This window comes from Phragmites australis, chromosome 12, assembly GCF_958298935.1.
Source record: "Phragmites australis chromosome 12, lpPhrAust1.1, whole genome shotgun sequence".
Taxonomy (NCBI): domain Eukaryota; kingdom Viridiplantae; phylum Streptophyta; class Magnoliopsida; order Poales; family Poaceae; genus Phragmites; species Phragmites australis.
The window spans coordinates 926,242-940,517 of NC_084932.1; the positions used below are offsets into that span (position 1 = coordinate 926,242).

Sequence of the window (14,276 nt, forward strand, 5' to 3'; positions counted from 1 at the left end):
TCCATCGGTGGTGGTAGCAGCAGCAGCAGCCCAAGGCCCAATGCCTCTTATTCTAATAAATAAATACTCCTCTCTTATTCTAGCTAGGTTAATTAAATTAGGTCACATCGATCTCTTTCTTATTCAAACACAAAGTAGACCACCGTCCATTATAGGAGTATTTCTCTTCAATTTTCAACATTTGCACATGTCCCGTGATGTCAGACAAATTAAACGACTATTTTCTCTCTGATCACAGTTCCAACTGCTGCTTGTATTTGTCCAAGGCAAACCAGCTCAAGCAACCCTCCAGTACACTCCACTAGAGCACCACTAGAGTACACCGCACTCCAGAGCCAGCGCACATGAGCTGTGCTGTGAATATAGTTTGTGCAGTGACAGCAAAGATTCCGATGCCAGCAGCACCGTCAAAATCAAAAAGAAACATGAGAGACAAACATGTGAAGAAACATAAGGCCCTCCAGCAGTCCAGCCAACAAAACCAGAACCATGACAGTCCATGTCCCCAAGCCGGTTTTTCTTTCTTCATTCTGGCTACGGCTCCAGCTGCAGTTAAGATCATCTTTAACAGTTATCTTAAAATTTTATACTCTAAAACACTATTACAGCATCCCCTATCATCTCTTATTCTATCTATCTCCATCAGAAACTTTATATCCCATCCATTATCTTCTCTCTCCTATATTAAATGTTTTTTCTCCAACCGCCATAATTATTGAAGCAGCAACATTTTTTACATGTTCCCGTTGTAGCAACTATTGAATGGCACGGTAAAAGTTGGTGGGACGTTTATTAATGGAAGGCCACTCCTCTTGCAGCAGAAGCCTCACGACTAGTGGCTTTCAGGGGAAGAAAATGTGGTAGCTTCCGTCACAATGCTCGGCATCTCACTATATATGAGGCTGGGGTACTCACATATATGCAAGGCAGCCAAATGGATCCTCGTTTAGCCTGGAAGCAGTGCTTGAGAGAGCTGTGTTTCTCCTCCAACGACTCTTCCGATGAAGAAGACGATATGTTCTTAGAGACTCTGAGCGCCTGGTAAGCGGAGTCAGAGGCATCCTAACGGTGACCTTGTGGCAGTTTAGTACTTGATCGCCAGCGTATCCACCGTTATCGGCTACAAGGCTATATTAGGTTGTACAACGACTACTTTACCAATCCCCTCGTATACCCCGACTATATTTTCCATTGTCGGTAATATTGTAAACAGAAATTCTCTTGTTGGTGTATGTGTAAGGTGCCTAATAATCTATGTTGGTGCAGTTTCAGAATGAAACGTAACCTTTTTCTCAAGATTGTGCAAACGGTTGAAGAGCATGACCTATGATTCCAACAGAGGAGGAACGCTGTAGGCAAGCTAAGATTGTCCACATTGCAAAAAATAACTGCGATGTTCCATATGCTATATTCGATGCTCCAGCCGATTCTCTAGATGAGTGCCCTCCAGTGGTCCAGCCAACAAAACCAGAACCATGACAGACTTGTTTGTCCATGTCTCCAAGCCAGCTTTTCTTTCTTCATTCCGGCTACGGCTACGGCTACAGCTACAGTTGGAAAAAAAATGCAAATCTCTCCGATTCTGGCTGGCCTCATCTGTCCAAAGAGTCCTTGTAGGATGCAGATACCACTCACTTGCAGCTCTAACTAATTAATTGTCCTACATACATGCATATGCTTGTAAGTGCTACTAATTTACTCAAGGTTGCTTCTCGCTTCAGCACCATATTTCAAGTGCCAATCACATTTCACCACTAATTGAGAAACTACAATTGCCAAATAATTCTCAGTTTCCTCGTGCTGAAACGCTTTCCAACATGAGGTACAACATGCACAAACAAAGTGTAGCCCAAAAGAACACTGCATCCGCATGCTCAAAAAGTAAGTAATATTAAAGCTGTGGCCAGCAGCCAGCTCTCGTATTGATATCATAAATTATACTTCGGATGCGATTTTACAGCAAACACTTCCAACTAGTCTAGACCTTCAGAGAATCAGTTTACACGGGTTTAATTAGTTAAAGGCAAAAGAAACAGAATGGAGCTCCACAGGTTCCTCTTTCATGATTCCAAAGTGGCAAGGGTGATAAACAATAGGAAACAAAGAAAATTCTGTAACGAATTGACACTAACATATATCTTCTTTTACTCATCGATAGTCTAGGCGCCCCCACTGACAGCTCTACACGAAACATATAAATCTTCTAACTAACTTGACAATGGAAGACCAACTCTCAATGCTACCGGTGAAAAAGAATTTTTTTTTGGGCATTTCTCCAGCAGAGCATTCTTGAATCCATCTGTTCAATTCATATTTATTTTGCTGTCTGTTCATAGCCACAATAGCCATACCTTATGTAGCTTACTTTTACATGCTTACATTCAGGCCAATGGAAAATGAAACGTGGGAATATTCAGAATCATCAAAAACTAGAATTTGTAGTGCTAAACAATGATAATGAGTAATGATACCCTGGTAAGTTTAGAGTCCTGTGTTACTAAGGAAACAAATAGTAATGTCAAACCACCAAGAAAATACAAGTGAAAATTAAATTTGTTTCCCAGAAGATGATGGAAAATTCTCTCACGGCAAACATACAGGATGTTAAAACAAATGGCAACGAAATCTGAATTATCAAAATCAGAATAATTATCACAACGACCAAATAAGCAACCATGTACATCATCATAACAGGTGTCCAGACATGAGAAGCCAAATGGCACAAAAATGTAACAGAATTGAAACTTAATGAACGAATTTCACTGTCAAGGCACCATGCAATGTGCAACGAAAATTACCTCAGCTTTATTGCCAAGCCCATTCCTTTTGAATACAGTAACCCAAAAATAATAACTGAGGATTCCAAATCTGTCATGACACATGTTTCTCCTCCACTGCCTGCTTGGAGATGAAAGAACTCCCCACATGTAAACACAGCGACTATGAACATCAACAGTAGCCATTGCTTGCAGTGGAAACTTAAGATTCCAAACAAACCCACCAAAAGAATGTGCCAAACCCTCATGGAGCAGAATCTGAGCTCTGAATTTAGCAGCTCGCATCGCCCTCATTGATATGGAAAATTTGCTGCCTCAACCAACCGATGGACAATTCCATCTCTAGCCATCACCATCAAGTCTTTTTGTTACAAGAACTATGCAAAAAAGCTCAAAAGGATACTATGCAGCATACTCGTTCTCAATCACCGGTTGTGTCCGTGTCCCCAACGCCACAGGTGCCTGCGTCCGCCCAACCTGCGCCATCCGCAATGTCTCCCCAACCTCTGCATTTCGTTCCATGACCTCTAACTTCTTATCCCTTTTGTACCTCACCAAACACAGCATAAGCGAAGCCAACAATCCCAACGCTATGGCGGCCCCAACCACGCTGACGGCAATCTTCCACGTCTTCGAGCTGCCCTTAGCACGGCCTCCCGCTGTTGGTATCGGTGGGACAACTGTGCCAGATGGAGCTGGAGCAGGAGCAATCTCACTGGAGTTCACCACTATGGAGAAGTGGCCTCGGCGATACGTCGAGCACACATTGGTTGCCTCCAGGTCCTGGAACTGCGGCACACCATCCAAATCAAACCACACACACCGTGGCGCTGGACCGCCTGGCGGCACCGCCCTGACATTGCTGAAACTTACAGAAATTGGACTTCCCGATGCGACAATGCTCAGCTCTTCCAATCCAACAGCCGACAAGTTGGCCGCGTCGTAGACCAGTAGACCGAGCACCGGCGAGAGGTAGGTGTACCCGGGGAGGGGGTAATAGTAGTCTGACCAGTTTCTCAGGTTGTGGTAGACGAGCACCACCCGCTCGACGTACGGCTGCACGATGACGCCGGTGGGGATGCCGAACTCGAAGTACTCGGCGAAGCCTTTCCGCCGGAGGCTGCCGCTGCGCAGGCGGAGCGCGGAGACCGCAATGCCGGCGAGGTTGCCAGGCAGAGTGGCGTTGTACACAATGCCCGTGCGCGGGCGCACGAACGCCCGGTACGCGTAGTCCTGCAGCATTGCGTCGAGGATCCTCGCCGGCGACAACGGCTGCGACTGCGCCGCCACTCGAGGTGAGCACAAGAAGAGTAGCTGGAGGAGGCAGGCACAGATCAAGAAGCCCATATCAGTAGAGGGGTCAGAGGAGGGCGGAGCAGCCGGAGAGCCTGCCCACGAAGAGTCAGGACGCCCTCCTCCTCATCTATGACTACCAGGAGCCGTGTCCATGCGAGGATCTTGCCCTGGTCTTAATTCTTGGAAACAAGGACGAGATTTGGGGTGGAAAAGGCTGGGATCCCCTGCACGGACGGGCATTTACGCCCGGCAGGGACTCGGTCCAAAAAAAGCAGGCGGCTTTACCAGAGAAAGAGAGCAGCAATGGCGATGGGAGCTAGGACGCCAGGTGGTGGGCTGGTAGATAGGACCGAGGACGACGAGGGAGACAGATTGGCTTGGGAAGAAGAGACAAGATTGCAAACCAAGATGGAAAGCAAGAACGAAAGAAAGGATTGGGAGGATCGGAGCAAACGTCTCCAAATCAATCTAGGGGAAATCTGTCCACAGGTTTCGGGTGGGAAGGGGATTAAAGCGGCCCACCCCAGGGATGATTGCGACGCGGAGATAGCGAGAGTGATGAGACTCCGAGTGACTGAGGAAGAGGAGGATGGGTTTTTTTTTTTTCCTTTTCTTTTCTTGCCGAGGGTTTTATTTTTTTAATGGGAATATCTATCTTTTCAGGGCTTTACCTAGAAACATTTTTCTAAGACCATACAAGTTACGGATTTGCCCCTCTCTGTTGTCCGCACTCGCTGACGAGTGGGACCAGCGTGCCGTTTGCCACTCTTGGCTTTGCCATGGCCTTTTCCCTAACGTTTGGATTCTTCCGGGGGGCTTTTTTGCAAGTGAAGCTTCTTCTTCTTCACCGCTTTTGGCTTCTTTTTTCCTAACGTTTTGCTGTGCTTCTGACTAAGCATCATGGATTGCAACAACGGTGTGCTCTCAATTGCAAATCCAGTCACACTGGTTCCTACTGTAACAGTCAGGGGTAAATCTAGAGTTCTAAAGATCTGAGTACACACTATAATATATTTGAATCTAGATGGTGTACATGCTTCAAAGACTCGAGTGCACTTCAATATATCTAGGACTAAATGGTATATATGTTTAGGATTAGGTGGTATGTAAGAGATGAAATTAAATTGCTAATAACGGAGATTTTATTTATGTCCTGATATCAGTGCACTCAGAACGGCTACTTATAGCTTCGCCCCTCGGATATATAGGACAGAGCTGATTAGGGATTTAGAGATCCTTATAAAACCAAGATGCACATTTTAGTTCCACTTAGATCACTTTGATTCTTAATCGTGCCATCAAAGACAACCACAAAATTTAATTTGGCAAGATTTAAAGCATCGACATCACATCCTAGATGGAATAATAATGTTTACGTACTATATTTGTTTCCATGTAGCCTTTTTCTTATCATTGATTGATTCAGTATTCTCTTAGTGTTCAAGGGACCGAAAGACAGCACTATCTAGAAGAAATAGACGGGCATATATGTAGTCATGACAAAGTGCCACAGTGGTGATCATAAAGTTTATGCTTAATGACGATTGCACAATTGTGTTAGATAGTGATGGTCTAATGAAACCGGCCATTGCACAATATATAGAAACCTGAATGGCCACCATAGTATAGTATAGTATAGTATAGGCTGGCTTGCTTGTGTCATCTTGCCGCCGTAAGACAGAAAAATCATATGATTTTGTAGAGTTTATTCCTACACCTCTTTTTAATTCACAATTTTTCTCAGTGTTTTTTTTTTCCAATGATGCAGCTTGACAATTAATATTTTACAATGTCTATCTCCATACAAACATGGTCCTTCAGCTGATCAATTATTACCAAATTATTGTACTAAACAAGAGCATCTAGTTCTAATGACAGTGACAGTACTCCAATAAAGGAGGTGTCATACATGAACATGACCAAAAAGGAAATACCAGGTACTACTTTTTATCTGACTCTGCTGAATCTTGCTTGCAAAACAATAAAAACCAGGTATATCTATAGTAAAAAGAAGGTGCACTTATTTATGTCTAAGTGTTATTTTTCAGCTGAGATGGTATCTATATAACTATGTACTATTGTATGAACAAAACTGATCATAAAATGCACACCTACATTTGTATAATGTTTGTTTTCCTATTTTATAATGTTTGTTTTCCTGTTTTATAATAAGGATTTTCCGATTACAAGATGAAAATTTCATATATTTCCCACCCATAGACTTGTTTGGTCGCTTCGATACAAGTTTCCTATTTTGTAACATATGTTTTTCTGTTATTTAATATGTGCTTTTTGTTTTATAACATGTGTTTTTCAGTATTCCTGTTTTATAATGTGTGTTTTCCCGTTTTATAATGTGTGTTTCTTGCTTTCCGGTTTCTTAATAGGTGTTTTTTTTTCTGTTTATAATGTGTGTTTATGTTTTATAACGTGTGTTTTTTGGCTTTTCGGTTTCTTAATATGTGTTTTCCAATTTCGTAATAGACTATTTCCTGTTTTTTTCACATGCGGGCCTGTTTGGTCACTCTGATGAGTTCTGATTAGTCCGGGTGCGGTGTGTGGAATAATATTTAACGCGTAGCGTGTTAAATAGTGTGGCCATATATATGTGTGTATGTATGTATAGGAAAACTAGTTTGTACTCCTGGTAGCATATACCCCGATCTGATCCATAATTGATTCGTTATAACTGAAGTATATACTCTTTCCTGAGATGCACTACCGGATTTCGTGACTTTGCCGTGTGCCCAGCGCACACGGCGAAGGCTTAAAAACACTCGGCAAATGGTTTGCCGAGTGTAACACTCGGCAAACAGCAGTCGGCGTACAACGTGCCGGCAAATAATTGTTTGCCGAGTGTTTTCTATCGCGCACTCGGCAAACTATTTTGCCGAGAGTGAAATCCGACACTCGGCAAAAAAAAAGCGCCTAAACGGTAGCAGGGCCGTAACGGCCGGTTTGCCGAGTGTCGAGGGAATACACTCGGCAAAAAGTGGAGGGTTTGCCGAGTGCCCTTAAAATACACTCGGCAAACCATTAAAAAAAAAGAGGAAAAAAAAAGCCACCACAGGAGCAATCTTATCACTGCAATAGTACATTCAGCATTCGCTTCATCATCGCTGGAAGGGAAAAAGAACATAAGCAATGCGTGCTCTTGTTAGATCAAGATAGACGATAATTTGCTAGGACTGCAGTGCTGGACAGAATTTAATTGTACTCTGAACAAACTTAACACCAACGCAAATTAAAATCATATTTGAATCCATGGTGCAAAGTCACAATTTGTCACAGTACGGCTTTTCCACGAACTCTGAGACCTGGTAGTTACATCACCTAAATGCAGAGCCGCTCTGCACCAACCCGTACAGCCTAAGATCTGAACTCTGATAGCTCAAAACTCATTAACATTCAGCAAAAGCGGCTATTGCAATTCATGGATGAACCGGTTTCATGAAAAGCACAACTACAAGTGAAGCTTGACTGGTCCACTACAGACACAGGTTTATTGAAAGAAATCTGAATAGGTTAACTAATAAAACATTAAATTTCAATGCTCTGTTCCTTTTAGCATAGCATGAAACTGGTCTAACAGCCTTCTAAAAGGACCAGAACTGAACATGTAAAAGGGACTATTCATGGTTCTCACACTCTAAATCTTATCAGGTGATCATTACTTGCGAATTGAAAATTAAGACAAATTTCGGATAAGCATATGAAAATCAACAGCACTAGCCTACATCAGATGGACAAAACCAAACTAGCAGAATACAGAAGGTCAAATAGAGACCAAATCATTCAGTTTTGCTCAACAGCAATATCCACATCAACATTACCTAACATTCAAAAATGAACAATGACACCAGCAGAAACATGATTCAGTTAACGACAAGTCACAAGTAGTCAGGTGCGCGACAGTACACCACATTATTAACAAGCAGAATGTCATCAAATTTTACATATATCGCATTAAGTAGTTACTCATGAGACGCAGCTATCATGAGAAAAAGTATGCATGTTTCGTACTTTCATTTGCATTGACTGGAATTTTCTATCTAACAGTAATATTCAGAAGCGCGGCCATATCAAACCAGCCGGCAAAACTAACATATTCAGACAATTCTATTCACCAAACAATACATCTGAAAATGCCATACTATTTTCAAAACTAGTCTGCAGTTGTGCACGCATCTAGATCTTCTATATATCAACTGATCAAGCATATTGTAGACGCCATTTAACGCATATAACACAACAGATGTATTAATTAGGAATGCAACTCAAGCAGTATGATCGAACATAAGAGAAGAAAGCAGGAAGCCATAATTTTACCCGAAGATCCCAGTGGATGAGCTCACGTAAGGGATGAAATCCGCATAGTACTGAAGGCCGGAGAGGGGCCCGATGGTGCGAGTGGTGCGTCCTTCGAGGTCCATGGCGACGACGAGCTCGGCCATAGGATCCCACACCAGCACCTCAGCGGGGCCCTGCGAGCGTAGCAAAATCACCCCGTCGCGGTTCCTTAGACAGCCGCCTTCAAAATGGCCTGCCAGAGTAGTCCACGAGATCTCGCCGGCGCGGTGCTCCAAGTGAAGACGGATCACCACCACCTGGTTGACGAGCTCGTCCATGAACGTGACGCAGAGGAACCCCTCCATCTCGCCGAGCTCCCAGTACGGCCACTGCATCACCTCCTGGGGCGCGGGGACCAAATCCGCGGTGGCCGCCAGCGGATCGTAGCAGACGAAGTAGCCAAGGGTGGTGCGCCAGAAGGCGCGGCCGAGTGCGCCCACCCCGGAGGAGGACACCACCTGAGAGGTCTGCAGCTGGCGTGCTGCTGCCTGCTGGTCGCCCGAGTGTCTTCCGCCGACGTGCTGGCCGAGGCGCCGAGCTGCTGGCGTGCTGAGAGGCTGCGGCTTGCCGATGGCTGGCGTCTTCCGCTGACGCGACCAGGCACAGCTCCGGCCCTCCGCTCGACCAAGCACGGCACGCGCCGCAGCCGTAGCCCGCACGGCAGCGCCCGCCGCTGCCCGCCCGAGCTTGGCACGTGAGGGGCGGCGGCCGACTGTGTAGGGGCCGTGAGCTCCAGTGGGCAAGAGCGACGGCGCCGGCGTCGAGGATGTGGTGCAGCCCAGCGGAGGTAGAAGGGTCCGGCGGTGGCGGAGGTGCAGAGGGGCGGCCTGCCGGCGGCGGCCAGTGCGGCTACAGCGGGCGGCAGGGACGGCGGAGCCGGGCGGCAGGCCTCGAGTGTGGGACGGGCCGGCGCCGTGGTGGAGCATGGTCGTGCGGAGGAGGAGACGCGACAGCGGCGGGCTCCGGATTGGCGGCAGCGGGCTCCGGTTTGGCGGCGGGGGACTAGGGATTGGGGAGGGGCGGTCGGGCGCGGGATGCGTGGGGAATTTTGGAGTGGGGATGTGTTTTGCCTGTGCGAGGGAAAAGTTTAGCGCGAGAGTGTTTCGCCGCGCGAGCCGCTGAAAACACCCTGTTTGCCGAGTGTCAAATAGAGGACACTCGGCAAACAACTGATTTTTTTAAAATTAAAAACCCATCCACATGTTTCAAATTTCTTTTTATTTCTTAGATAAAACCTAAAAATAGACTCAACAATATGAATAAGATTTTTTTACCCATTTTTTCCTATTATTTCATGCACTTGCAGTACAAATTTGACTTATAAACATTAAAAGCCTAAAAATACACTTAATAAATTAAAAATAGCAAACGAACCTAGAAAAATGCCAAATTTTAACATCGAATATGCTATATTGTATGTTGAGTTTAAAAAAAGTTTCAAAGTCAAACGACGATTCAACCGTCACTTCGGCTTCAAACTTGATCCGTTCCCTCTCGAAACCACGATTTTTCCTCGGAGATGCTTCGGTTTCTAAGCATCATACGTGACAACTTTTGCGAAACCTTCTCAAATTTTTACCACAGCCTCTACGTATCATATCATGACACATGGCAAGTCTCATGTTTTTCAGACTTCGTTTGCTTTTTTTAAATTAAAAAACCAATAAGCTACATGTTGGTGGTCGAGTGTTGCCACCCAGATATTTTAAATTTCTTTTCATTTCTTGGGTAAGGCCTAAAAATAGACTCAACAATATGAATATGATTTTTCTACCTATTGTTTTCCATTATTTCATGCACTTGCAGTACAAATTTGACTTATATCCATTAAAAGCCTAGAAATGCACTTAATGAATTAAAAATAGGAAACGGAACCAGAAAAATACCAAATTTTAACATGGAATATGCTATGTTGTATGATGAGTTTAGAAAAAGTTTTAAGGTCAAACGACGATTCAACCGTCACTTCGGCTTCAAACCTGATCCGTTCCCTCTCAAAACCACGATCCTTCCTCGGAGATGCTTTGGTTTCTAAGCATCGTACATGACAACTTTTGCAAAACCTTCTCAAATTTTTACCATAGCCTCTACGTATCATATCATGACACCATGGCAAGTCTCATATTTTTCAGACTTCGTTTGCTTTTTTTAGAATTAAAAAACCAATAAGCTACATGTTGGTGGTCAAGTGTTGCCACCCAGATGTTTCAAATTTCTTTTTCATTTCTTGGGTAAGACCTAAAAATAGACTCAAAAACATGAATATGATTTTTCTACCTATTGTTTTCCATTATTTCATGCACTTGCAGTACAAATTTGACTTATATCCATTAAAAGCCTAGAAATGCACTTAATGAATTAAAAATAGGAAACAGAACCAGAAAAATACCAAATTTTAACATGGAATATGCTATGTTGTATGATGAGTTTAGAAAAAGTTTTAAAGTCAAACGACGATTCAACCGTCACTTCGGCTTCAAACCTGATCCGTTCCCTCTCAAAACCACGATCCTTCCTCGGAGATGCTTCGGTTTCTAAGCATCGTACGTGACAACTTTTGCAAAACCTTCTCAAATTTTTACCATAGCCTCTACGTATCATATCATGACACCATGGCAAGTCTCATGTTTTTCAGACTTCGTTTGCTTTTTTTAGAATTAAAAAACCAATAAGCTACATGTTGGTGGTCAAGTGTTGCCACCCAGATGTTTCAAATTTCTTTTCATTTCTTGGGTAAGACCTAAAAATAGACTCAAAAACATGAATATGATTTTTCTACCCATTTTTTTCCATTATTTCATGCACTTGCAGTACAAATTTGACTTATATCCATTAAAAGCCTAGAAATACACTTAATGAATTAAAAATAGCAAACGGACTCAGAAAAATACCAAATTTTAACATGGAAAGAGAGGGGGAAAGAAAAGAAAAGAGAACAAAAGAAAATAAAGAAAATAAAAGAGAAAAACAAATTAAAACATTTTCGTGTTCTAAAATAATGAAATAAGAAATTTTTGCCGAGTGTCCGTTAGACGACACTCGGTAAAGGAGGGACGCGCCGTCAGATTCCGTCCGAAGGGACACATGGCGCGGTGTTTGCCGAGTGCCCGACTTTGCCGAGTGTGTTTTCTCGAGTTTACCGAGTGTTTTTTTTTGTCGAGTGCTTTTCACTGGGTTTGCCGAGTGTATACTTGTTTGCCGAGTGTTTTCGTTCGGCACTCGGCGTATTGGATGGTTTGCCGAGTGCGCGAGAAAATACACTCGGCAAATATACAAACACTCGGCAAACTAGCGGTTTCCGGTAGTGATGCATATACCAATTTCTAATATGTAAATACTTCTTAATAAGTGAAATTTATATATTTTTTCTTACATGTATATACTACTTTTTAAAATATACATACTTTTTTCTGAAGACCTACTAGAGGGGACCAGCAAATCAATTTCGACCCAAGTATGTGCTCATTCCTGATGAAGTACTAGATATTCGATTCCTGAAAATTGAAGCCAACAAATTTAAGTGAATGAACTTTTGCTTTGAAACAAGAAGAGCGGCATTTCTCATGATCATGGCATGTTCTATTCTATCTATCCATCCCCTCCCCTCGATGATTAACTCACCAACGGTTTGGTAGGTGGACACAGCAGCACGGGAGGGACAGGATCATCTCCAGCAGCCCTGCCAGAAGAAGCATTCTTTCTTCTTAGTGCAACGCACCGACAGGAATTCTCACAACATTTTTCTTTCGTGATGGTACCAATCATGCGTGGCTTCTACTGCAACACCCTGCTGATTACCTCCTTGTCCATCGCTGAAGATCATATATAGAAACAGGTGAACAAGTTACGCTGGTTCAGACTCAGAAAATGCTCACCATATCTATCTCTGCATGCGTATGAGAGGCACTCGTAGAAGGAGAAAGGTGCGCTGGTTTTTTTATCATCACCATGGCTCACAACACAACACGTACCGGGCTTCAAATCTTTGTCCGCGCCACACTTGATGTACACCCATACAACCTGAGCAATGAAGGCTTCAGAAATAGTACTCCACTGTGCAAGTATAACCCCACTTGCCGCAGGACCTTCTCGGGAGCGTACTACGCAAGGTGATTAAACACCTGCACGTATTCTATTACGGTTCTACCTCCTTGCTTGAGGTCCTCGAACTCCCGCCTCTTGATCTCTATAAGGCCGCTCGGGATGTGGAAAGAGCGGAAGGTCTCGTGGAACTCCGTCCAAAACACTCGGTGGTTGGTGAGGTGCATGGCCAAAAAGTTGGACCACAATGCGCCCGTCGGGCCCTGAAGTTGGTGGGCGGCGTAGAGCGTCTTTTCGTGATCATCGCATCTGAGAAGAACAAGCTTCTGCTCAATCGTCCGGAGCCAGTGATCGGCATCCAGAGGATACTCAGCTCGCGAGAAAACCGGCGGCTGAGTCCTCAGGAAATCTGAGAAATCATCTCGGCGTCCTGCTCCACCCCCTCCATGAGGAGCCGTGTTGCGCACGAGAGCCTCAAGAAACGTCTGATTCGTCTGGCGGTTATGCTCAATCATCATGAGCACTTCTGTCATAGTCGACATTTGAGAGGGTTGCTCTCATTCGACCCATCCAGATCATTCACATCACGACAAGTCCTAACTGTTCTGTAACGACATAAGAAAAGGAAAACGTCAAATTCCTACTCGGAGTGCCGACTAGCACCTATTATCGTACTTTTTCATTTTTAAATTTTATTTTTACAATTTTCCATTAAAACACTATTATTAAAAAAATTCGAGAGCCATATCTAGGATGGAAAATAATAATAATTCAGAGATCGAACGCCTCTGGCCAGCTCAGCTCATTCTTCCAGCAGAGTCATGCATGTTGGCCATTTGGCCAATGTAGTATCATCTATTTTGTGTTTGTCAAAATGACCCAGCAAATCAATTTCGACCCAAGGATGTGCTTGTTCCTGATGAAGTGCTAGAGATTCGATTCCTGAAAATTGAAGCCAACAAATTAAAGTGAATGAACTCTTGCTTTGAAACAAGCAGAGCCACATTTCTTATGATCATGGCATGCTCTATCTATCTTCTATCCCCTCCATCTCCACTCTATAATTAACTCAGCAACGGTTTGGTAGGTGGACACAGCAGCACGGGAGGGACAGAATCATCTCCAGCAGCCTGCCAGGAGAAGCTTTCTTTCTTTCTTTCTTTCTTCTTAATTAATGCAACGCACCGACAGGAATTCTCACAGCATTTTCCTTTCGAGATGGTCCATTCCAAAAATCAAAAATAAGAAATTGATTTTATTACGACCGACATGCTGTTTTTTCCATTCATTCATGCTTCTACTGCAACACCCTGCTGATCTTATTACCTCCTTGTCCATCGCTAAAGGTCATATATAGAAACAGGTGAACAATTTACGCTGGTTCAGACTCAGAAAATGCTCACCATATCTATCTCTGGATACGTACGAGGAAAAGGCACTTGCCATGCAGATTTTTTTTTTATCATCAGCATAGCTCACAACACAACACGTACCGGGCTTCAAATCTTTGTCTGCACCGCACTTGCCATGGAAGATGTACACCCATATAACCTGAGCAATGAAGGCTTCAGAAATAGTACTCCACTGTGCAAGTATAACCCCACTTGCGGCAGGAGGAGGAAGAGAGTAGTGTTGCACATACGTTCCAATGACCGGAGATTGTTACAATGGAAGTTTTTACTAAGAATAGGTGGTGAATTAATAACAGACTTTGCCCGCTTGATTTGGTGATAATCATGTAGCGGTTTATCTTTATGTTTTTCCAATTTCTAGTGAGGCTTGCATATTGCAGCATATTGTAATAATGAATCT

The 14,276-nt window shown here is 43.7% G+C and overlaps 2 protein-coding genes across 2 annotated transcripts; both read right to left on the bottom strand.

The window, feature by feature from the left end:
* Window positions 1-2,778: 2,778 nt before the first annotated feature.
* On the bottom strand, window positions 2,779-4,678 carry LOC133886264 (uncharacterized). Its single transcript, XM_062326012.1, has one exon. The coding sequence runs from the start codon at window positions 4,122-4,124 to the stop codon at window positions 3,180-3,182; it is 945 nt and encodes a 314-aa protein (XP_062181996.1). The 5' UTR covers window positions 4,125-4,678; the 3' UTR covers window positions 2,779-3,179.
* Window positions 4,679-6,013: 1,335 nt separating this feature from the next.
* On the bottom strand, window positions 6,014-9,555 carry LOC133887233 (uncharacterized). The gene is made up of 3 exons (XM_062327182.1): window positions 8,403-9,555; window positions 7,159-7,192; window positions 6,014-6,043 (listed from the first exon to the last, which is right to left on the bottom strand). The coding sequence occupies exons 1-3, from the start codon at window positions 9,347-9,349 to the stop codon at window positions 6,014-6,016; spliced, it is 1,011 nt and encodes a 336-aa protein (XP_062183166.1). The 5' UTR covers window positions 9,350-9,555.
* Window positions 9,556-14,276: the final 4,721 nt, after the last annotated feature.